The 25,508-nt window shown below is 44.2% G+C and overlaps 1 protein-coding gene across 21 annotated transcripts; it reads right to left on the reverse strand.

Moving 5' to 3' along the window:
* Positions 1–1,553: 1,553 nt before the first annotated feature.
* LOC309529615 (uncharacterized protein) lies at positions 1,554–25,289 on the reverse strand. Of its 21 annotated transcripts, XM_082218018.1 has the most exons (5): positions 24,224–25,136; positions 23,702–23,796; positions 12,171–12,285; positions 7,103–7,305; positions 4,823–5,631 (listed from the first exon to the last, which is right to left on the reverse strand). In XM_082218018.1, the coding sequence occupies exons 1-4, from the start codon at positions 24,343–24,345 to the stop codon at positions 7,131–7,133; spliced, it is 507 nt and encodes a 168-aa protein (XP_082074144.1). In that variant the 5' UTR covers positions 24,346–25,136; the 3' UTR covers positions 4,823–5,631; positions 7,103–7,130. The 21 variants fall into 21 exon arrangements, 2 of the variants coding, with proteins under 2 accessions (XP_082074144.1, XP_082074143.1); XM_082218017.1 differs by lacking the exon at positions 4,823–5,631 and having other exon boundaries at positions 6,811–7,305; XR_014218185.1 differs by lacking the exons at positions 4,823–5,631; positions 7,103–7,305; positions 24,224–25,136 and adding exons at positions 18,239–23,490; positions 25,160–25,289 and having other exon boundaries at positions 10,757–12,285.
* Between the last annotated feature and the right edge of the window lie 219 nt (positions 25,290–25,508).

Consider the following 25,508-nt stretch of genomic DNA (forward strand, 5'->3'; position numbering starts at 1 on the left):
CATTGTTCTAGGACCAATCAGACTGCTGCATTCTGAATCCTATTGTTCTAGGACCAATCAGACTGCTGCAATTTGGATCCTATTGTTCTAGGACCAATCAGACTGCTTCAGTTTGGATCCTATTCAACTCAGTACATAACACTAATCTATCTAAGAACATAAGAAGAGCCGCCTGGATTAGTCTAATGACCCATCTAGTCCAGCATCCTCTTCTCACAGTGGCCAACCAGATGCCTGGAGGAAACCCATAAGCAGGACCCAAGCACAACAGCTTTCCCCCCAGCTGTGGTTGCCAGCAACAGGTATTCAGAAGCATAGCTGCTTTCGACTGTGGAGGCAGAGCAGAGCCATCGTTGTCTACACCACGCTCAGGGGAGACACTCATCCCACATGGCCACATGCAGGCAATGTCCTCTGACCCAACGTTCATGAACACTTACACCTTGCCTGGCATCACTGTGCACAGTGGCATAGCGTGGGTTGCCAGTGTCCAGAGCCACTTGTGTGGGAGGGAGGGAAATGGATGGAGGATGCATGCGCATTCAACTGCCTAACGGATTCCGCGTCACCCAGGAGATTGCAGCCACCGAGATAAGAAAAGAAGAGGAGTTGATCTGTTGTCTGAAGAGGCCAGTTCCTGGTTCACATGGCAAAGCTGTTTTAATGGAGCACAGCAATAGAAGCGATGGATTTTGTGCCTGGGGCAATTGCCCTCCTCACACTACTCCACTGGCTGTTCATACTGTGTGCATGGAGGCGATGCAGAGATGTGTGCTGTGGATTCTGATTCAGACTGTAATTGTGGCACTGTGATTTGTGGCCAGGATTGAAGAGCATGGAAGACGCAGGATGTAAGCAAAACATTTCCCCCTGATCAGCATGTAATTAACCTGTAGAGAACACTGGAAGAGTATCATCAAAGGCAAATTGCTCTTTTTATGAATGAGAATTGCTGCCTCACTCAAAAAAAAAGTGGGGCGGGGAAAAGGAAATTATACAACTCCCTTCTGAACATTAGCTGGAAAAAATATATTTCAGTGTTGACATGAGCTTTAGGAATACGGTACTAAGTCACAGAACCTTTTAAATCGCTGTGACGCTGACGCTGCTTTGACACAACTTGGCATCCTTCTAAGGGAGCTTTAGATCAGGGATGGGGATCCAGTGGCTCTCCAACTGTTGGACTCAAACTCCCATCATCCCTCACCATCAAACATGCAGGCTGGGGGTGATGGAAGTCCAGCAACATGTTCTTGTTGTTTAGTCGTTTAGTCGTGTCCAACTCTTCATGGCCCCATGGACCAGAGCACACCAGGCACTCCTGTCTTCCACTGCCTCCCGCAGTTTGGTCAAACTCATGCTGGTAGCTTCAAGAACACTGTCCAACCATCTCGTCCTCTGTCATCCCCTTCTCCTTGTGCCCTCACTCTTTCCCAACATCAGGGTCTTTTCCAGGGAGTCTTCTCTTCTCATGGGGTGGCCAAAGTATTGGAGCCTCAGCTTCAGGATCTGTCCTTCCAGTGAGCACTCAGGGCAGATTTCCTTAAGGATGGATAGGTCTGATCTTCTTGCAGTCCATGGGACTCTCAAGAGTCTCCTCCAGCACCATAATTCAACAGCATCAATTCTTCGGCGATCAGCCTTCTTTATGGTCTAGCTCTCACTTCCATACATCACTACTGGGAAAACCATAGCTTTAACTATACAGACCTTTGTTGGCAAGGTGATGTCTCTGCTTTTTAAGATGCTGTCTGGGTTTGTCATTGCTTTTCTCCCAAGAAACAGGCGTCTTTTAATTTCGTGGCTGCTGTCACCATCTGCAGTGATCATGAAGCCCAAGAAAGTAAAATCTCTCACTGCCTCCATTTCTTCTCCTTCTGTTTGCCAGGAGGTGCAAGTTCACCATCATTGCTTTAGTGGCTCCCAAAGTGGGTGGCACTGCCTGCTTTGGGGCGGCAGGTGGGAGGTGAGATGACCTAGGCAGATGCTAAGAGACAAAGATATAGTGGTGTGTGTGTGTGTGTGTGTGTGTGTGTGTGTGTGTGCTGGAAATGACTCCATTCACTTTTGCTTCTGTTCCCACCCACCACTGGCATGCAGACCCTGTGGGAGGGAATGCAGCCGTTGGCCTGGAAAAAGTTCCCCCCTCTTGTCTTAACTGGGAAACAAATACAACCATTCAACAAATGAGCTGCTTGAAGCGTTGGGTGAGCAAAGGCCTTTAGTGTCAGAGTGAGCCAGCCAGTAAACCACACACAGTTCAAAATTGGAGTTAACTATTTATTATCAAAAACATTATCTACACAGACTTGGCTGAGGGTCAGGCCTAATGAGGACAGCAGCTTATTCCCCATAGGTCTTACACCATGAGAGCAGTTACTGAGACTAAAGGTCCCTGCCTCCCCGCAGCCATCTGTGTCTTCTCCTCTCTAGAGCTTTCCCCAAAGAACCGAGCCTGAGCCTGCATGCAACCTGTCTTTGCTCCTCTCCTGGTTCTGGGAGCCCGAGGGGGAGGGGATCCTGTCGCAGCAGGAGGGGGAGAAACCCATGAGTTTTCACCAGCCTGTCTTATCTCTGCCTCTTGACCTCCCTCCCCTCACTCACCTGCTTCAGCTTCTGCCTCTGATTCTGGACTTCTTTCTGCCACAGACTCTCCCAGCTCTCTAAGTCCTGTTGCTTCTTCAGCTTCCGATACCTTCTCCTCCCAGTCTTCTCCCTCTGAACACTCATTGTTCTCCCAACACCACTCCCTGGCTCCAAGCCTTCTTCCCTTGGTGGTTCCCCAGCTGGTTCCTCCCTCTATTCCTCTGCGTTCAACCAGGCAATGTTACTTAGGACTGAATAATCACACTTCTGCCTTTGAAGAGAGACCTGTGTAATGTGGAAGGAGTCTTAGGTAGGGCTGGGAATGTCCTACAGCTGAAATCATGAGGAGTTGTTGCCAGTGTAGACAAGGCTGAACTAGATGAACCATTGCTCAGACTCAACAGAAGGTGGTATTGCAGCTACCAGCTCAGTAGGGCTCAAATGACCTCATGCGGCCACAGGGGTACCTGCTACCTGCCCCTGCAAAGCACCTGCCCCTGGGCTTTGTCTTTCACATCTCAGCAACTTGTCACTCATGGACTTCTTCCAAAATTACTCAACTGACTGTCCACTCCCTGGGTTGACTACCAGCCTGGTTGAGCAGGGGCAAAAGTATGTACTTGGTGGCTGGCAGGCCGGACAGTACGATGCACTGCACAATGGCTGAGGACATTCACTTATCCCTGACGTAAGGCTGGAGTAAAAAAAGAGAACCACACACTCCGAATCATCTTAAATAAGAGGTTGCCATCTAGCGGAAAGATGAACAAAGGACACTTGGTCTGGAAAAAGAAGAACAAGAAGTCGAGCTCTGCTGGACCACCCCAAAGACTCATCTAGTCCAGAATCATGTTTTCATGGTCACCAAATAGATGCCACTGCAAACCCCTCGAGCAGGAACCATGTGCAGCAGAACCTTCCCTCTGATTCCAAGTGAACTGGTGTTTGAAGGCACCTCCTCTGATAGGGGAGAACGAATGTAGCTCCTGTTCCTAACCGTCATGTTATTGTCCACGAATGTGCCTCATCTAGAGCCATCTACGGAGCAGCTCCTTGGTGCGTCTATTTTCCTTTTGGCTGTCTGGAGAGGAAAGGCCACAATTGCCTAGTTTGCTTTTACGTTTCTATGGTCAGTCCTCGGATCTTCTGCAATAGATTTTCCAACAGTTTCTCATTTGTAAATATCAAAACTACAATAAACTAAATATAAATTAAACAATGTATTTGTGAGCTGCCTAGAGATCGCCTCATATGGGGCAGATGTAGATAGATAGCATAGGAGCCAATTCCTAGGGGACAAGGTCCCTTCGGCTATCTCAATAAAATATGGGGGGGCAGCCCCCCAAAGTTAATGGACATTGCCAAATGGTTTGTATGTACTGTGTCTTATGATTATGTGGGGTGGGGCTTACCTGCCCCCCCCTATTTTATTCAAGTTGGCACACCTAATAGATAGATGATAGAAAACAACAACAACAATAAAAGAAAACAAATATCAGGGTTTCAAGCTGCCCATTTTTTCCAGTAACAGAGTTCCAGTAGCAGGCTTTGCTAGACCAGTTCTCTTCTGAGAAAAGATCAGAGGTTTTTGTGTGCCTTTCATAATATATTTATTTGCACAACCTTCCAAGTTTCCAACTTTATCCCAGTTGGTATTTGTACTGAATCTGAATTGATTTTATGTAGGTGGTGTTGAGAAATCTATCCTATGTCTATGTGCAGTTGTTACTTGTATGGTTTTTGTTGTATTGTAAACCACTTTGGGATGCCTTGTGTAAAGTGATTCATAAATAAAAATAAATATATGTTATGATATGATAATATACCAGTTGAGCAAGTCATGGGATACAAGTCTTTGAAGGAGCATCACCTTCCCATCTGGCAGCCATTTGTTGCTTGTATGACAGGCCAATCACAGGGAAGGCAATCCTGATGAAATTTGGCTTTCTTTGGTATTAATAAAATTGGTTTTGTGCTCTTTCTGCATTGAGCCACGTTTCCTGTTGTAACGTCTAATTCATTGTGGGCCTGTTGAGAATGTACTTTATTTTATGTATTGCTTTGTTTGTTTCTGATTTTCTGGTTTACCTTTATGTAAATCCCTTTGAGGGTTTCCCCCCCCTATCAAGTGGTATACAAACCGGTATTTATCAAACAAACATTTTATGAGTTAATGGCTTTGAAACCTGGTTTGTTTGGTCCTCTCCCCTTTTCCTTTTCCTTTCTTTCTTTTTAAATTTATTTTACTTCATATTCCTTACTGGATTGTTATTTTAACTTCCTAATAAAACATTGAATATATATAATATATTTAATAAGCTTTTCCTTTATCTTCTTTGACATAATAAGCTTTTCCATTATCTTTTTCCAAACACTAGTGCTTAACTAAAAAAATTAATTATAAAAACGGTCTGTGGGGGAAACATGTCGATTTTTTAAAAATGGAGATTGGGGTTTTTTCCCCTTTAAAGTTTTTTCATTATTTCAAACAAAGAAGATAAAACAGCTTACAATGAATCAAAACACTACAATTCAGCTCTTAGATGCAATTGACTTGAAAGTCCGCTTGGGGGAGGTAAAACCCTCTTCTTCTTCTTATGCAACAGTTTTGATGGAAAAAAGGAAACTGGAAATTAAAAATCTATGGGAATTAAAATCTCCCTGCAAGGCACATCTAACTGCTTGTTGGAGCAGTAGTCATAAAAGCATCAAGCACTACCGATTTGGGTGGGAAAAGAGCCTGCTGCCAGCTGGCAAAAGTTCTTAAATAGTTTTATATAAGGAGGGAAATTCACAGAGACATGCTGTCCGGGAATAAGGCGGAGGAGGAGGGTTTGGAGGCTCCAAATCTTCAGTTGTCTGACAACTCTTGCCAGATCAAGCAGTTGACGCAGAGCCTAAGAGGTACTGTAGTTTAGAAGTCATTTGGAACGTCTATGGAACTAGGGCAAAGTCCCTTGCAGTTGAGGGCTTTGCCATTCTGCAGACTGACACCTTTGGCTTTCAGCAGAATCAAAAACCCATTTGCCATACTGCTCTCAGGGTCTGGGAGAGGAGGAAGCAAAAATCAGCACTCTTGATGTCACCAAGGAGCCTGGAACGTAATTTAGAAGAGGACCTTAATGCCCTTGTTGTATTTGTATGTACTTTTTAAACTTTGCCTGGGTACCTATTAGGACAGCATATGTTGATCTGTATGTGTATAATAAGATGGATTTATGTTAGCAGTTCGAAAGCACGTCAAAGTGCAAGTAGATAAATAGGTACCCCTCCAACGAGAAGGTAAACGGCGTTTCCGTGCGCTGCTCTGATTCGCCAGAAGCAGCTTAGTCATGCTGGCCACATGACCCGGAAGCTGTACGCCGTCTCCCTCGGCCAATAAAGTGAGATGAGCGCCACAACCCCAGAGTTGGCCACGACTGGACCTAATGGTCAGGGGTCCCTTTACATTTATTAGGCTGGCATCTGTCTTGGGAGGAAATTGAAGATTGCACCCTTCAGGGAGGAAGTCAAACTGTTGGAGAGTTACGGCATCTGCTAACAAGCTGGCTATTGGTCTTTTCTCCCTTGTTCCCCCCTTTTCTCCCTTCCCCCTTTTTTCTTCAATATATTTGCATTAAAAAATCAATATTAAATAATTAATGATCCACATCTAAACGGTAGGCCCTAAAATCCAGAGACATGAGGCTCTTTGACGCACAAACATGTCATCAGATGCTCCTGGTGTGGATCAGCCTCTCTGCCAACCTGGTCCCACCAGCTGTTGGGATCTGTGGTCCAAAACAGCTGGAGGGCTAACAAATCCCAGGTGGCCCAGATTACTGTCCACCTTCCCATCCTGTCATTTAACAGAGCACTAAGGTCTCCAAGGACGGTCCAGAGGAAAAGCAATTTTGGTGCCCTCTGTGAACAATGCGGATCTTATGGGAAAGTTGGGGAGGCTGCCAAGCTCAAGTGATATCCTGGCACCTGTTGTGAGAACCACCAGCTTAGCCTTGCCTTGCTGGAATGCTTGAGTTCCTGAGTGAGATAGTAGCCAAGTAACCAAGGTCCATAGCTATGAAGTGGGGTGGGGGAGAGAGACAGAATGGTTTAAGATATCAGACTGGACGAAGACAGAGAACATGTCCCAGTGCTATGGCTATCTGCCTGCCTGCTTTAATATTACGATATTGGTACGTTAGGAGAGAAGAGAAAATATTATATTTGTATGGACTATTGGCGTTTGATCCATCCTGTTTTATTAATATACAAGAAAAATATGTTTACAGTAAAAGGCTAAAATAAGGAGGATGTACCCTGCTTTTAACGACCTGAGCAGTGCTTTTTATTTATAGAGCCATCGTGCTCGAAGTATTAGCTTTAATTACCCTTGGGAACTGGCAAGCTAGTGGAGTTTATGGCTCCCACTTTCTAGGGATCAAAAGCTCATGTAGGAGGCCTTGGTCTCTTGGCAGAGGGCTCCAGGTTGGCAAAAGCTGGTTTAGAGGACATTAGATAAGCGAGGAACACAAGCTTTTTTCTTTTTGTAGGACAGGCCTGTGTTAACTTTCCCCTGCCTTTGGCCAAGCACTGCTCTCAATTGTCCACTGGATGTCTCTGTGCAGTTGCTTTACAGAGGCTCGTAAACGCAAGTCGAGGCTCCAGTTGCCAAGCCCAGTCTTGGAAGCTGCACCCTGTTCATCTGCACAGGTGCTGGGGAGGTCGTTTAGCACATTGCTGAAAGAGAGAAAGTGCATCACTTCAAAGAAGGGCTCAAGATCTGCATGAAATGCGCATGTGTTAATTTTCCATGTACAGATGCAAACTTAGGAACTCTTGTTCATCATCATTATTCATTATAATGATTTGGAAATGATTATTATAATTTAAACGGAAAGGTAATGCACATCACCTTCATTAGGGAGCCTTGTGTGCCTGCTCTGCCTGCTTTCAAGATGTTTACTGTCTGAAACTAGACTTTTACCAGAGGGCCCTTCCAATAGAGGCCTCCTTTGAATACAGAACATCTTCCAGCAGAGGACTTCCTTCCCACAATGTTTTTGCTCTCTCCTTGGAAATTTAAACCATCTACTGTAGGAGAGAGCTGATGGGATGTATTGTTTCAGAGTCTGAGCAGAGAAGCTCCTGCACCAAGTCACACTATACCTACCAACGTACAGATAGATGATGATCTAGATCTAGATATGTCAGTATACTGGAACAAGCAAAGATCACCAGTGTTGAAGCAAGGATTCTTCAACACCAACTTTGTTGGACTGGATGTGTTGTTCGGATGCCTGATTATCATCTTCCAAAGCAACTACTCTATTCCCAACTCAAGAATGGAAAGTGAAATACCAGTGGACAGCAAAAGAGGTTTAAAGATGCTCAGAAGGCAAATTTTAAAAATGTAACATAAGCACTGATAACTGGGAAACACTGACCTGCAAGTGCTCCAACTGGAGAACAGCCTTTATCAAAAGTGTCGTGGACTTTGAAGAAGAACAAACTCAGGGTGAAAAGGAGAAACACGAGCTAAGAGGAAGGCATATTTGGCAAACCCTCATCGTGATCAACTCCCTCCCGGAAACCTATGTCCCCACTGTGGAGGGACATGTGGATCCAGAATTGGCCTCCACAGTCACTTACGGACTCACTGTTAAGACTGTGTTCATCTTACTCAGCTACGAGCGATTGCCAAAGAAGATGATATATATATGCTTAGCTAGTGTGCTGGGCCCGGGGTAACCCGTGAAACGCGGTCCAGGACCGGTTCAGAATCCGAAGGTTCCGCTAGGAGTCAGTCCGACAGGGCCAAGGCAGGACACGAGGCAGGAAAGGACAGGTACAGGATCTGGCATAAAGCAATGTTGCTCCCGCAACCTGGGGCGGGGTCCAACAGCCTTTTATCTTTATCGGGGTAACGGCCAGTCCTGATCCCCCGGCGACTCACCTCCCTGTTTCACCCAAAGGCGAGCACTCCTCCTGCGAGTACTCAGGTCTCTCCTTCTCTCAGACCTTCGTCTCTGCAGCTCAGGAGACGTCGGTGGGTTACTAGACCCAGGGGTGGCCTCAGCCTCCTCTGACCCAACTGGTAGTGGAGCAGCTGTAAGTGATTGCCCAGCTGAAGGCAACAAGGTAATCCCCGCATCTGGAGCCAGGGCAGGCTCAGGCCCCTGACTCGGCCCAGCTGGTGTTTGTTGCAGGGGAACAAACTGGGACTCTTCAGGATCAGGCCCCAGACTTGGTTCAGATGATGCCTGAGGCAAAGGATCCGGTGCAGACTGAGACTCCTCTGGTTCCGAGCCTGAACCCAAGTCCCAGGCCATCACAGCTAGCACAGTATGTTCCCAGCAATGACCCAGTGCAGTATGGGTATTATAATAACTGAATGCTGAGGATGCATCAACAGAAGGATAATGTCCAGGTCAAGGGAAGTAAAATAGTACCACTTTATTTTGCCTTGGTCAGACCACACCTGGAGTACTATGTCAGGTTCCGGGCATCACAATTTAAGAAGGATATTGACAAGATAGAAAGTGCACAGAGGAGGGCATTCAGGGTTATCAAGGATCTGGAAACCAAGGCTTATGAGGAAGAATTGAGAGAGCTTGGTATGCTTAGCCTAGAAAAGAGAAGATTGAGAGGAGATACAATCGCCATCTTCAAATATTTCAAGGGTTGTCCCATGGGAGATGGAGCAAGCTTGTTTTCTCCTGCTCTGGAGGCTAGACCCCCATTCCGACTAAACACCAGGAGGAACTTTCTGACAGTATGAGCTGTTTGTCAGTGGAACGGACTCCCTCGGGAGGTGGTGGACTCTCCTTCCTTGGAGGTTTTTAAGCACGGATTGAATGGCCACCTGTCATGGATGCCTTTGTTGAGATTCCTGCAGTGCAGGGGGTTGGGCTAGATGACCCTCGCGATCCCTACCAACGCTATAATCAGTGTAATCAAGGCCTTGGGACCCGCATTCATTGCCCAACCTTGCTGACCCTTGGGGCCAGACCTGACCTTGAGATCCATTTATCAGAGCCAGTTGCCTGAGCCCCTGGGACTTTTTTTTTTAAAAAGTTCAATTAAATATGTAAAGGAAAGTGTGCAGTTTTAATGGACAAAGTGCTAGACTAGCACTGGAGAGACTTGGGTGAGCAGACTGCCATCCCAGCCTAACCTCCCACGCAGTCATTGTGAGGATAATTCTTTTTTTTTATTATTATACATTTTATTGGTTTTTTTAACATATCATTTGCAACAATCATATAACATAACTTCTTATCTTATACAATATTTTAGACTTCCATCAACACCTCTGATGATTTTCCATTCTTTATTACTAATTCTGCATTTCTTAATTTCTCTATTACTCTTAGTTATCATTAACCAATAATTCTCCTCATAGTCTTTCTTGCAATATTTCAAATAATCATCCTTACAAAACTTGCAATCCTACTAGCGTAATCTGTTCATTACAATTACTTTTCAAATAGTTCGTATATTTACTCCAGTCTTCTAAGAATGTCTGGTCCCGCATTGTGAGGATAATTCAGAGGACCGTAACATCCTGATATGCACACTTGATAAATAAACGATATGAAAATGATCAGGCATGTGTAATAATTATGGACAAAATTTTATCATTACCCAAGGACACAGTAGGAAGAACTGGCATGCATCACCTTTTAGAACAATGGTTCTTGTTTTGGTCTTTTAACAAGAAAGCTTTTAACAAAGACCCCCATGATATTCTTGCGAAGATATGTGCTTTTTTGGTGCTGAAAGGGAACAGAGCAGGAACGTAACAGGCCGGGGGGCGGAACATATCAGTAGGGATTCCCCTGTATATCATGATCACAATGGAAGACAGGTAGGTGAATGGACCCTTGATATTCTGGCTCACGACATTTTTAGTACTGTAGTAGATCCTGTAATCAAGGGGACGCGGGTGGCACTGTGGTGTAAACCACTGTGCAGCTTGGGCTTGCCGATCGAAAGGTCAGCAGTTCAAATCAGCGTGAGCTCCCGTTGCTCGGTCCCTGCTCCTGCCAACCTAGCAGTTCGAAAGCACATCAAAGTGCAAGTAGATAAATAGGTACCACTCCGGTGGGAAGGTAAACGGCGTTTCCATGCGCTTCTCTGGTTTCGCCAAAAGCGGCTTAGTCCTGCTGGTCACATGACCCGAAAAAACTGTCTATGGACAAACATTGGCTCCCTTGGCTAGTAAAGCGAGATGAGCGCCACAACCCCAGAGTCTTTCACGACTGGACTTAACTGTCAGGGGTCCTTTACCTTCTTTTTTTTAAGATGCTGTAATCAGTTTCCCACAACCTGGTACCCTCCACCAGTCTGTGCTGAACATCTAGAGGGCACCAGGTTGGAGAACGCAGGCCTAAATGAACAAATATGCATCGCACAAAGCACCCATATGGCCTCTTCCATTTTTATAGTGTTCTCTCTATGAGACGTCTACTGCACAAGCCCCATCGAAACATCTCCAGTTAATTTCAAAAGGTCTTGTGCAGGAGAACTCCTCAGGTTTTTGTGCCTTTGATCAACTATGGAACTTGCCAGGGCAGATTTTGGCCTTTCAATTTTCAGTGGTGCCCTGTGCGAGGCAAAAATCTGCCTCCGCTGCCTGCTGTTGAGTTCAATTGACCAGTGCAGCTGCCCTAAAGCCACCTCTGAACGTGGGCATAGCCAGACTGGGGGGGGGGCAGAACTGAGTTTTCTGCAACACAATTGGTCAGTTAGTTAAGTATTTTTATTTACTTGATGGTGGGGGGAGCAGCTGCACCCCTACACCCCCCAGGCTACGTCCATGCCTCTCAAACTCCCTAATTGTGAGTTAAATGGGAGGGGTGCCCATTTTGCTGCATAATTAATGCTTTAAACACAGAGTAGTGTTGTAGTTGCATTCAATGTGTTGACATTTAATGAACTGGCCATCCCATTCTGCACCAATAGAAGTTATGGTTGCATTTCAGAGGCAGGTTTATATACAAGACATTTCAGTCTAGCTTGGGTGTTACTAAATTATCTAATGAATAAACTAAAATAAAATGGATAACTGTGGCTCGATGATCTATTGAAAGAGTGAACTGGGCGTAGGAAGGTCCAGTCTTGAATACAGCATTGATGTGTTTTGTTGTATACTCATTTTTCACTAAAATACGTATATATATTTTAAGCTCTGTGCAGATATGCCTACTTGATATTCACACTCAGGAATACTTTGTGTCTAACATAATTAAATTGAGAGCATCATGTGATACACAGTACAGCGTTTTCCTTGTGATGAATATATGTGCAAGATCTTGGGCGAAAAGTCGCACACTCCTGCTTTCCAAAGGATATGAGGGGAAACAGGCGAGCTCCAGCAGTGGCTCTTAAAAGTTTAGCAACGATCATATAGAATTATTTATAGAAACTAACTTGAACAGCTGCTTTTCCCACTCTCTTGCGGGACTCATTAAAATCCTGTTTAACACTCAAATAAGTCTGTGTGTTTGGTGGCGAGAGGGAGAAAAGTGTGTGTACTTTAAAGAAATTACAGGATTTGGAAATTAAGATCAAAGGTGCAGAATGATCTTGAAGTTACTCACTGCTCCCCACGCTTTCCTGATGAATTAAAAAATGATGACAAGGAGCAGAGCGGCTTCTTCTGCACAGCCAAAAATGGAACAGGAGAGTTAAATGCAGCCATGTTGCAGTCTGCATCTGAAAAAGGAAGCAGGGAATAAAAAGAGGAGGTATTCAGAGGGTGTCTCAGGAAATTACTTATGAAGCTCTACGTAACATGAGAGCACAGTGCTGGGATGTCTGGCTCCTAAGGCACATCACTGCAAAGATGAACGCAATCCTGCGCACACTTGTCTGAGAGTAATATGGTGGGAATACAGTGGGACTTTCTTCCATGTAAACAAGCACAAGATTGGACTGCATGGCTCAGGTAATTTAGTCCTCCGTCCTGAGACAAGACCCCCCCCCACTGCCAATTTTAAATCACCGCATGATATTACAGATAGGTAGCCGTGTTGGTCTGCCATAGTCAAAATAAAAAAATTCCTTCCAGTAGCACCTTAAAGACCAACTAAGTTAGTTCTTGGTATGAGCTTTCGTGTGCATGCACACTTCTTCAGATTCAGGTATCTGAAGAAGTGTGCATGCACACGAAAGCTCATACCAAGAACTAACTTAGTTGGTCTTTAAGGTGCTACTCGCATGATATTCAGACAGTGGTATGTTACAAGGAGGGTGGCGCTGTGGGTTAAACCACAGAGCCTAGGACTTGCCGCTCGGTCCCTGCTCCTGCCAACCTAGCAGTTCGAGAGCACGTCAAAGTGCAAGTAGATAAATAAATACCGCTCTGTCAGGAAGGTAAACGACGTTTCCGTGCGCTGCTCTGGTTCGCCAGAAGTGGCTCAGTCATGCTGGCCACATGACCCGGAAGCTGTACGCCAGCTCCCTTGGCCAATAAAGCAAGAAGACAGCCACAACCCCAGAGTTCTTTGCGACTAGACTTAACTGTCAGGGGTCCCTTTACCTTTACCATTATGTTATAAGCAAAAACCAGGGGCAAATAAAATACTGTTCCTGTTCATATGCAACAGCTAGGCACATCTCCTTGTCTCTTAGAAGAACATAAGGGCAGCCCCGCTGTTTTCTTTTAAAGCAGAGCAAGGGCCAAACTAGACGAAACGTTAAGGGTGTGATTGCATTTTGTCTAGTTTTAACATCTTAAGTAACAGGGGGAGAGATTAGAATAAGGACTGTGGTGGTTGAGGGATTAAACACGCCCCCCCCCAATGTCATGGCCTCAATTATTATTGCTTTTCCCTGCTGCCAGTTAATATCGCTCTGCTCCGAGAACTAATAGCAACTGCTGGAGGGGGAATTAATAGGAATACTGGCAGGTGAAGAAAGGGTTAACTCTCCCTGTAGGCTGTGTTCTAGATCAGGGGTCAGCAACCTTTTTCAGCCGTGGGCTGGTCCACTGTCCCTCAGACCTTGTGGTGGGCCGGATTATATTGGGGGGGGGATGAACGAATTCCTATGCCCCACAAATAACCAAAATATGAATTTTAAATAAAAACACACATCTACTCAAGTAAAAACACCAGGCAGGCCCCACAAATAACCCAGAGATGCATTTTAAATAAAAGGACACATTCTACTCATGTAAAAACACGCCGATTCCTGGACCATCCGCAGGCCGGATTGAGAAGGCGATTGGGCCGCATCCAGCCCACAGGCCTTCGGTTGCCTACCCCTGTTCTAGATTATACATCCTCATAGAGATAGAATGTTTCCCTCCCTTCCTCTGCTGTTAGGTTGCAAGAATACTTTTATTATTTGTTTTATTATTATTATTACTTAGAGATGCATCTCAATATTTTGTGCTGTTGAGCTACCACATGGCGTACAACTTTGGGGATTCTGTAGAAGTTGAGAGGCATGACTGTCCACTATGGATCAGATGACTGACCCATCAGTGAAATTAAAGTGTTCCGAAACTTCCCATTTGATTGTTTCAGAGTTGCTCTCTTAGGACAGAAGTACACAAATGCAAGGATACTTGCAGGGGACAGTCAACAGACAGGAGTGGAGTGCTCAAGCCTGTCCGAACCACCAGTTCTTACCTGCAAATGCCCTCTGCCCAAGTCAATTGCAATATTTTGCCTAGGCTCAAAAACTGGAGGCAACTTTGGCTAAGGGACAAAAGGTCTGGCCTGGCATTTGTACACTACCTGCTTATCTATAGATATTCCTTCAACTCCTGTATTGGTGTTACCTGGGTAAACGTTGGCTTGGGAATTCATGTTAGTTAAGGTAGTCTAGTTCCATTAATTATTCTTCCCAATTAATATTTCCAAGGAAGGGACTTTTAAGCTCCAGCTCAAACAAATCCCAATTTCAGGAAGTTCTAGGATATGAGTATATGTCTGAGGTCCTCCTCTCCAGAGACCGTTGCTAAGAAGTTATAACGTTTGCACAGATCTGTTGCAATTGTGTTTAAGTGTCTCACTGAGATTCTTGTGGGTCCACTAAACCGTTAATTGTTTTAGGCTAGAATGGCAAAAGAAGATGGACTATTTATATAGGACCATCAATGTACAATGGTAATTTTTGTTGCTGTTATTAAATTTATAGGATTGTATTTTTTTGTGTCTTCTAAGACACCTTTGATCTAATGTGGCAGAATGGGGAATTAAAGATTAGGAGGAAACCACATTAATTTCAGCTTGGAAATTTATTTTAAAAGTCGACAAATTTAGTAAAGAAGTTGTTTTCTGTATTTGATTATAAAGCGCACACCCCACCCCGGTATGTAGGGTCTATGTTTACAGTGCTGGGGGTATATGGATTTTTTTTTATCAGCATTTGTTTATTTTATTTTCATTTTCTGTATCATTTATTAAGAAATAAAATTTTAAAATATTAAAAAAGCACACACACACACACACACACACACACACACACACACACACAGTACTTCACATTCTTATATATAGCAATTTCTACCAGGAACTGGTAAGGATACAATCAAATAAGGTACATTAAGACACATGTATGGTGTGTGCACAGTCAACATAACTTGCCTGGGATGTTCTTACTGCTAGGTGACAGTTCTGTTGCCCAAGAGACATGCTCATTTTCTAACTGGAAATCTGGAAACATTGCAAGTTCTCTTTTACTTTGACTGGCATTTAGTGACAAGATGGTATTTTAACATTAAGTATTTTCACCTGCTTTATGAAAATTACCGTATTTTTCGTGTATAAGACACCCCCATGTATAAGACAACCCTTATTTTTTGAGCCACAAATTAAGAAATAAATAATTGCAACATTCCATGTATAAGACGACGTCCAATTTTAAACTTAATTTTTTTGGGGGGAAATATAGTCTTATATGGGACGCGGGTGGCGCTGGGGGTTAAACCACAGAGCCTAGGACTTGCCGATCAGAAGGTTGGCAGTTCACATCCCTGCGACGGGGTGAGCTCCCGTTGCTCAGTACCTGCTCCTGCCAACCTAGCAGTTCGAAAGCACGTTAAAGTGCAAGAGGATAAATAGGTACCGCTCCGGTGGAAAGGTAAACGGCGTTTCCATTGCTGCTCTGGTTCGCCAGAAGCGGCTTAGTCATGCTGGCCACATGACCCGGAAGCTGTACGCCGGCTCCCTCGGCCAATAAAGCGAGATGGGCGCCGCAACCCCAGAGTCGGTCACGACTGGACCTAATGGTCAGGGGTCCCTTTACCTTTATAGTCTTATACACGGAAAAAATCTGGTGGTTTATGTGCTAATTGTTTTGCAATTTATTCAGATTTTTTTCAAAATGGAAGAAATCTAAATACAAATTTAGCAGACTGTAAAATTCTAGATAAAATTCCTGACTTTGGAGAAGCTAAGGCATAAATCATCATTTGTTTTATACACTGAAGTAACAAGATATATGTATATGAAAGGCTTCTCCCAAAAATAACACACATGGTCTCCAAAAAGCTAAGTAGAAATAATTTAGTGAAGAGGCAAAGGATCTGATTTCCAGATTGAGTCACGGGAGTAATAGGTCATAAAAAATCTTCTGTAGGAGTGGGAAGACCCACAGGAACTATATAACACTCCTTTGCTGGTTCTGTGCTCTTGGCATTTCACGATCGCATGAAAGGAAGGAAAATCTTAATTCTCAGATATATGACTTGTCCAGGGAAAGAGACTACAGCTTTAAAGCTAGCTTCTTAGAAATAATTGAGTTAATGCTAGCTATAGTTGGTTGGTGGGGACAAAATCACAAACCACAGTTAAACAAAAGGCGAAGTGAAATCTTCTGACTTCCTCCTCCCAAGGGAAGGCTTGCACAAGCAAGAAGCTCATTGCTGTCCATTTCGGCTTGCTCATGCAACACTAAACTGTGGTTAGTATGGTGCCCAAATGTGGTAATACCGTCATAGTTGCTGGTCATAAGAATTAACCTATTTGGAAATATTTTAAACACATTTCCTCTATAGCAGGGGAAAAGGTGGGCGAAGCTCATGCAAACTGTATGGTCTGACAGATGCAATGCTTCATTATAAGACTGTGACAATGTAACTAATACTCTATTTAGTTGTGAATTAGCATGGATTAGTGGTCAGATTTGCACCATTGTTTAGGAAATATAAGAATCAATGAAAAAGATGATTTAAATCAATTCACTCTGGTACAGATGCATCATCTTAGTGATTAGTCCAATTTCCCAACCAAAGTATATTTCTGATTCATAAAGGCTAACAATCATCTAGTTATAATTAATTGATAGATTTTGAAGAGGGTTTCACAATGGATCATGCTTTTGAAAGATACTATAAGACTCCTCCCTGGATTCTCAATTATCACAAATGTTAAAAGGCTGTAACCCTTTTTACTTATGGATGTTAAAGGCATCTCTGCCCAAATGTTCTTGTTTCAGTATTTTAGCCAATGAGAGCAAAGGCACTGACTGGGATAAATGTTGTGCAGGGATAAGGAAAGGACCTGTCAAACTTGGATTCAAAAGCAAACTTGCCTGATTTGATCTGAGTGGATCAGATCAGATCATGCGTCCATTTCAGAATCTGCAGTCCGGTGATCCCTTCATGAGGTTGCCCCGAGTTTTTACATGGAGGCAGCTGTGTTTTTTCCATAAAATTCTCCCTGCAAGTGATGGAATACCCATCAAGTCCTGTCACAACCAGAGGGCCTTGCCATCTTGCAGTCAAATTGTGTGGCAGCAAGGAGTCTCGTGCAGTAGCCACACCAGGCTGTGGGCAGCTGGACGATCTATATTTGGACTTTTTAAAAGGCAGTAAGTGGCTTTTACAAGAACAGAAGCAGCACTGCCTCAAAGGTAGTTTATTGTTTATTTTTTACCTTGATGTTTCTGCATAGGGTTTAAAGGATTTCCCCTTAAAAATCTGCAGAGGCACAGGACATGTTAACACAGATAAATTAAATAACTCCAAGTCTTTTAGACTACTTGTATTCAGTTTTAAAGTTTCACATTGTTTTACAATGAAAATGCTCCAGTGGAACCAATCCAGTGCCTCATACTTGCATCACACCGCCCTCCCTCCCAGGAAGCAGTATCGACTCACCTGCTAGGAGGTAAGGTCAGTGTCTGCATCCCACCCTGCTGCTTACTACTGGTGACAGAGTATTATTTCTGCAAGCTACCCACAGAAAATATAAATGAGGCAGGTAGAAACAAAAGGGAGTCTGTTTTTGTGTGCAAGTCATGTGTGTCTAGATAAGAAAGCACTGTAACATAAACATAAAACCGAATAAAGGTAAAGGTAAAAGGACCCCTGACCATTAGGTCCAGTCCTGACCGACTGTGGGGTTGTGGTGCTCATCTCGCTTTACTGGCCGAGGAAGCCGGCATACAGTCATGTGGCCAGCATGACTAAGCCACTTCAGGCGAACCAGAGCAGCGCATGGAAACACCATTTACCTTCCCGCTGGAGCGGTACCTATTTATCTACTTGCACTTTGACATGCTTTTGAACTGCTAGGTTGGCAGGAGCTGGGACAGAGCAACAGGAGCTCACCCCGTCATGGGGATTCGAACCGCCGACCTTCTGATCGTCATGTCCTAGGCTCTGTGGTTTAACCCACAGCACCACCTGCGTCCCATAAAACCGAACACATACCGCTAAAAATATGGCTTTATACTTGGACCAAGTGATCCCCGGACAAACAAGTACCGGTACACAGAATCCAAATTCACCCTGGAAAGCAGATTAAGCTCCTTGAGGTAACTCGATTTCAAGGGGAAGACAAGAGACTTGGATTTGGTGAACTTCTTCCAGCATTCCTAGCTATTACACTGATTCCAAAGAGAAAAAGTAGATCCCACAATTTGGCGTTTTGTTAGTGGCAATGAGAGAAGCAACTATATCATGGGTGAGCTTAATCCGATTTCCTCAGACGATGAGGCCACATTTCAAAAGCGTTGCTATCAATACATGATTGGCTATCAACCCAACAAATAGTGCATTGATTACATTTACACTTACACTTACACACATTTCCTCTCAGGAGCACAGAGCAGCTTATATATAGATTCAAGGTGGTTTCCCCTTCCAGGCATTGCTCAGGGCTACGTTTTCTTTGATTTAGTTGCTGAATTGTATCATGGAGCACCTTCACACCACTTGCTGGACCATGAAGGCTAGGATAATCATCTTGACGAAGTAATACTCACAAGTCCTAATTTTTTTTCTTGTTGAATGCGAGCCACAACATTCTTATATCATAGGGGGACAGGAATTCCTTTGCTTCTTTTAGTTCTTGAGCTACAAAAGCAATAGTTTGTGTCAAGAATCAATGTGCTTTCGTCAACGTTCAATGCACAAGCACTGTTCCCCATTCATCCTCACACCAATGTGATATGGTTAGGTGGGAACTGTCTTTCTCCATCTGCTATTCCAATAGAGGCCAATCAAATACCGCAGGAAAAAAGTGCAACAGCCGTTCCCGTTTATCCCTAGTATCTGCTGGTTAGAGGTATACATCTGCTGAATTCGGAGAATGGCAAGACTATGACAGTCAGAGAAATTAATGTTTTACTACCTATGTATAGGTGTATCCAGTTAATACTGGCTTGTAACTAGTTCACACTCCCATAACATGGAGACACAGGCGGATACCAGCAAACAGCTAAATATATGAGCCAAAGAGTCAGTATGGCATGGCAGTTGGGAGTGCTGGATTTGGGAGAGCTGGTTTCAAATCTCTACTCAAGCAGTCATAAAGCTCATTGGATTATCTTGAGCTATAACTACATCTCAGCTTAATTTACCTCACAGGAATGTTGGGATAAAGTACCGCATGAAGAACCACATATATCACCCTCACCTCATTGAAGGAACAGTGGAAAAACAACACAATCCAAATTATAATCTAGTGTGCAATCATGTAACAAGATGCCTTATACTGAGACAGGCCATGGTCTTTTTCCAGCCAATTTGACACCCTGCTTCATAGCCAACCAAAGTGGCAGGGGCAACCCAGCCAGATGGGCGGGGTATTAAAAATTATTATTATTATTATTATTATTGCTCAGATAAGGCAGGTAGTTGACACAATTGCTCCTGGGCTTCCTCTTCAGTGTTGCAGAGCTCAACCAACTCCCTGGTATTTTGAGGAATTACGGACTATGAAGTAATATGGATGTAGACTAGAGATCAAGTCTTGTTCTATAGTTCTAATATATTTATTTCTGTTACAAAATTGTACACACATAAATAACAAGACATGACACAACTGACAAAAAGTGAGTCACGGGGTGTGTAAAATACTAAACGTATTATTTTACAGTACATATTACTGAGGTGATTACAGTATACCAGTCCAATGAACTCTTCAATAAATCAATTTGGAAAACACACAGGAATAGGAATGAGTAGTGCCTGCTTATGTATGCCATATTGCAATATATGCTGTAGGTATTTCTCGTCCATGTGTTGCTCCATTTGTATATTTAATAAAATCATACTAAAACTGTGTAAAATTACCTTGTTTTTTCACTCCCTTTGCCCTCTTCAGTTTGTACAACAACTTTTCCATTAAGGCTGTTTGCCAGACTGTATTATACCAGTGATCAATATTCATTAATTGCAAGGAAAAGCTCAAGGCCTGTTCTAAGGTCAGCTGAACACTGGTTAGGGCACATAACTGTGTGTGCCATGTGAAAATATAGGCAGCAAAAGAAGCATACTTTGTAACCTGTGCTGCATCCTCTAGCAGCCAGCAAGCCAAGCTCTTTCGAGTATTCAGAGGTTGCTGTGGAGGAGGGACCCTGGAGCCTTCAAGAACCTGCTGTAACCAACTAACTGCATATTTTTAGGATAAAATTGCTCGGCTTTGGAGAGAGACCTTGACTCCGCAGTTGTTGCAGCTCCAACTGAAGTGCCTAATGCTATTTCTTGCAATGCCCTGCAGGATCCCTTTCAGTTTATGCACTGAACACAAATAAAATGCATTATTCTCTGATTGACTACATACCCTCTTGATGCCTGTCAGTCTCTGCCGCCTTGAAAGAGGCAGTGGTGTGGCCAGTCCTAAGAACGCCAGCCCTACACCCATTGGCTTGGACCACCTACCAATCAGTTACAAATTCCACTTGCTTTGCTGATACTTGTTATCATTCTAGACAAATTCTTTTTAGAACCCATCTGGGTTCAGGCCTTGCTATGGGACCAAATTGGCCTTGGTTACCCTATGGATGACCTCTATCGAGAGCAGAAAAAAGACAGTGCAGTCTTGCTCCTTCAGTGTCACTTCAGCTTTTGATGGCGATGACCCTGGCATTCTCCAACACTGACTCTGTAGGCTATGCACCAGTGCCTGGACACCATGGTTGTTCTAGATTTTTTTAAAAACCATTTCTAGATGAGGACAACTAAACTGAGCTTAAATCCCAGTGGAGTGGGTGACTGGCTCTTGTGTCAAACAAACAGGCCAATTGCTAGTCTTGGATGGGACTGTGCTCCTTTCTGAAGGCGTTTGTTTGTTTGTTACCCACTCTTCATCAGAAAGTTCCAGGGTGGGCTACAGCCTAAGCCATAGAATGAAAGTACAGGACACTACTTCTGTGGGGAGGGAATTTGACAATGTTTGATCTGCCACAGAGAATGACCTCTCCTGCGTTACTATTCCCCAAACCTCTGAGGGTGGTGGAACTACCAAGAGGGTTCCTTCTTCTGACCTTAACACTCAGTGTGTGGGTCTCCTGGATCCAGCTTTGTTAACTAGAGCTTTTTACAAATGCCATATGATATTCACTCCACAGCTGTAAGTTGAACTTCCAGTGTGCATTGGAACTCCCTGCCTATTAACATGAGGCAGGCACCCTTGTTGTAGTGCTTCAGATGCCTGTTAAAAAATTAATTGGTCTGGTAAGTCTACCAGGACATAATCTAATTAACTATGAACTCGGTTTTTAAAACTTTCTGATTTAATGTGTATATTACTGATAGTTGTTTTGCGTTGTTTTTATGCATGCTACATAAGGGTTCTTTTTATTAAGCGCTTTACAGCTTCTCCTACTATTTTCACTTCCTGTGAAACATCCTGAAGCGATTAACAATAAAGATAAATACATTCTAAAATAAGTGCATATTGGTTACTCACCTGTTGCTGGGAACCCAGATCTCAAGATAGGGTCTTTTGTAGGAATTGTCACACTGCCCCATTTATCAAGCCACAGCACTTTGTCATTAAGAAAGTGTAAATTCCATGTTCACATTCACAACTGGAAGACTTATTGCACTTTGGAGTTCTGTATAAAGTGTTACTGACACAACTGGTAGTAAGCAATTCAACAGCCTCTGCTTGCATCATTTTGTTGTTTTTTTTAAATTAACTTATTCTTTTAGCAACTTTAGAAGTTTTGAGCACTTTTCTACTACATATATCTTTCAGCGTGGAGGGTTCAGGTAGTGATGGGAAAAGAATGAGATACCCCGCCCCAGCAATATTCTGACATTTCCCCCCCCCCATTTACTTTGAAGGTTTCTCTCTTATTTTTATTTATGTTGTAATAGCTCTGAACAGGTGTACCCCTTGCAGTTGGGTTAACCTTGAGGACAGAGAACAATGCTAATGGCACTGCCACTGTGCTGAAACAAATAACCAGTGCAAGACCACTCCATGTTATGGTGGAGAGTGCATAGGATTTTGACCAGAGAGCTCAGCAATCACCTCTGCCATGGAACTCACCATAAGCAATGTTATTGAGATCTGCTGAATGGCCCACAGGAATCAGAGGAAGCTGTTACAGTGGCAGAACTTGAGATATGCCGCCAGTATGACGGATAGCTGGTAAAATCCTCCCATACACCAGCAGATGACACGGAGTGGAGGTGTGGGCTGAACAGGGGAAGAGCATACACATAACAAATCTGATACCCTTCAAGCTATGGCCAACCTTCAGCGATGGTGCAACATTACCCCAGCCCCCAGACCCACTGTAAGGGATTTCTCTCCTGTTGACTTTTACTGCAAGGGAAAGACTTTAAAAACTGCTCCCCTCCCAGGCTGAGCATGTTTACAATTTGGTGCCCTTTCCACATCTCCAGATCTGGTGTAGTAGGTTAAGTATAGGGTTGCATGGGCTATGTCCTTGGGAAAATCAGTACCATTCAGCCAAATCCATCACATAAGGGTTTTTTTAAGGGAAAAAAATGTGGGGTTGTGTATACAACCATCAGCTCCCTGGAGGAAGAAAATAAAATAAACAAACACATTGTATTGTATTGTATTGTATTTATTTGATTTACACCCCATCCTTTAACAGCTTACCTGGGCAACTTACAGAAAGATTAAATAATTACAGTACTGTAAGACTATTAAAACAAAAACATTCCTACATCATGATACAGCAGAGCAGCATATAAGCAGTCAGCAGAAATAAAAACAAACACCAAGCAAAATAGCGTACAGAGGATTATTAGTATTATCAGTATAATCACCTTGTAAACCACCGTTTCAATTTATACATAATTAAAACAGTTAAAAAACACAAAACAAGTACAATTAAAATAAGACTAAATCTCTTAACAAGTGGACAGTCAGGGAAAATACCCATTTATCCAGCTGGGAAAGCCTGTCAGAACAAAAATGTCTTTTTCAGTCTTTCCCAGAAAGATTGCAAGCAACCAAGCAACATGGACATTTGCTTTCCATCTCGTATAGAAAATACAGTAAACATTACCCTTTGCTTCTGGAAAATTTTGGATACTTGAAGCCAAAGACTATACAAATTTGTTCCGGAAGCATATTAATTGACAATGGAAAACTTACTTTAGTTTCCAGGTCTTGCCCAAGAATCTGAGTTCTCACTACAGAAATGTTCCTAGTCCTCATAATAAAGGTTACTTCAAAGTATCTGGCCACATCACTATGAAACAATAAAATTATAGTAACTTCTTGGGGCGACCCAATCAGATAGGCAACATATAACAACAACAACAACAACAACAATAATCTGCCATTTTTTCAAGAGCCACATCCTAATTTTGCTAGTTCAAGTGGTATGCAAAATAATTTCATTCCCCAGAGCAGATCTTTGGAACCACAGTGGGTTTTAGCAACAAATATTATATACTCACAAGAAACATGAGGCAATTTCATGGATGTCATCTGATGTGTCATCGTAGCACGAACAAATTCTTGGAATGTACAGGTGCTTTTAGTCCACTGAATCCTGTTTCAGGACAAGGCTTCAGAGTAAGTTTGAGTCATTTAGGGAACGTTTTAGTAATACCCCCCTCCAATTAGACTCTAGGTTTTAAGTTTTGATTCGATTTCAGCCACCTAAAAATATATTACTCTATTCAGCACCATATATTACTCTATGAGATAACAGTATCTGCTGTTAAGACCATAGGAACCACTGCTGATCACAGAAACCACCACAACCCTATGGAGTGTAGCATCAAAAGAGGAAAGCATAGCACTTCCCTCCACAGAGGCAAGACAAGAACCCCACACCTGTTCACTCTGAAACAGCAGCGAGGCAACAGAGCGAGAAACTGCACCGAAGGGTAAGGAGCAGCAGGGGCCACCACAACATGTAGGGATCTGGAGCAATGCAACAATGCGCTTCCAAAAATGGCTCCACACCTACCTACCCTTCCGCGCGCCCTGCGTGCGCGCTCTTCAGCCTGGTTCCCACCAAGGTTTTCTTTCTACTCTGCAGCTGCTTCCACAGTTGGTTGGTGCCCACACGAGCCAGAGGTTTCCGCTCCCACATGCCACACAGCCAGCACCAGGAGCAAAAACCGGGCTCCCCTTACAAGGGCCGAGCTGTCAGGTCTGCTCTTCCCTTTGCAGAACTGACCCGCGGTGCGCACGTGCGTGCCTGCCTCGATCCGTGTCTTTCTGCCAGCCCCCTCCCCCCCCCCGCGCGCCCCAGGAAACAGATTAATCATTTTCTCTCCATGAGATCACCGGTCGTAATAATTTATGCTAATATTATTCCCGCCCCGTTTCTCACCCCTTCTCCTTAAATTTCCCTCCTACCTAAGCGGGGGCGGGGGGGGGCGGGGGAGAGAAGAGAAGAAACCTTTCTCTCTCTTTCTTTTTAACCCCCCCCTCCCCAATCTTTCTCTGGGATAAAGGCCCTTTATCGCATTGCATAGGAACGCGGGCCCGGCTGGATCAGGCCAGCTGCCCATCAGGCCAGCAAGTCCCCTGTTCCCTCAGAGACGCTGGGCACTTCCGACGTGAGGCAACTCGAATCCTTACAGGAGCGTTTAATAACTTTCGAAAATCCTTTTATGGACCCCCCCCCTCCCCGCGTCAAACCGCTGCCAACTGACAACCCAAAGGCAGGCGCGTTTCAAATCTTTAATCTCTGAGGTAAACTGAAGCCAATCGCCCACCCCCCCCTTTCTTCTTCCCAACGCTTCCCTGTCCCTCGGCTGATCCTCCCTCCTTCTAGCCTCGGCCCTCTATATATACGTCCCTTTATGCGGCCTCCTCCTCCTCCTCCAGCCACCCCGCCCCGCCATCTCCCCTCCCACCAAGCGGCAGCCTTCCCCCTCCCCCCCACCCTCTTTCTCCACCTCCTCAGGACCCGCCGCCCCTCGGACGCGGCATGCAAGCTAGGGCGCCATTGGCCGAGCCGCGTCGCTCCTACCGTGCGGGAGGCGAGGATTGGGTGAGGGTGGGAGGAGGAGGAGGACGAGGCCCGCCTTGCCCGTAGCGAGAGCGAGTTGTATGTGTGTGTGTGTGTATAATGTGTGGTGAGTGAGGAGAGAAGGGAATAAGGGAGGGGGAGCAGAGAGAGGAGGAAGGCGCGCGCGCGCGCCGGGGTTGAGGGTGGGGGGGAGTTTGCCTTGCCTTGCTTGCCTGCCTGCCTTTTTCCCCCCTCCCTCCTTCTCTCTCTCTCTCTCTCTCTCTCTCTCTCCCTGG

This window comes from Podarcis vaucheri (assembly GCF_965113315.1).
Source record: "Podarcis vaucheri genome assembly, chromosome: 3".
NCBI lineage: Eukaryota > Metazoa > Chordata > Lepidosauria > Squamata > Lacertidae > Podarcis > Podarcis vaucheri.

Coding starts and splice junctions, on each gene's coding strand:
- LOC309529615 (XM_082218018.1), bottom strand. CDS start 24,345: ATGTGGGAGCGGAAACCTCTGGCTCGTGTGGGCACCAACCAACTGTGG. Junction 12,286..23,701: donor GAAATTGCCTCATGTTTCTT/GTGAGTATATAA, acceptor TTCCTTTTTCAG/ATGCAGACTGCAACATGGCT. Junction 7,306..12,170: donor TCAGGAAAGCGTGGGGAGCA/GTGAGTAACTTC, acceptor TCTCTCTTTCAG/CAATGTGCTAAACGACCTCC.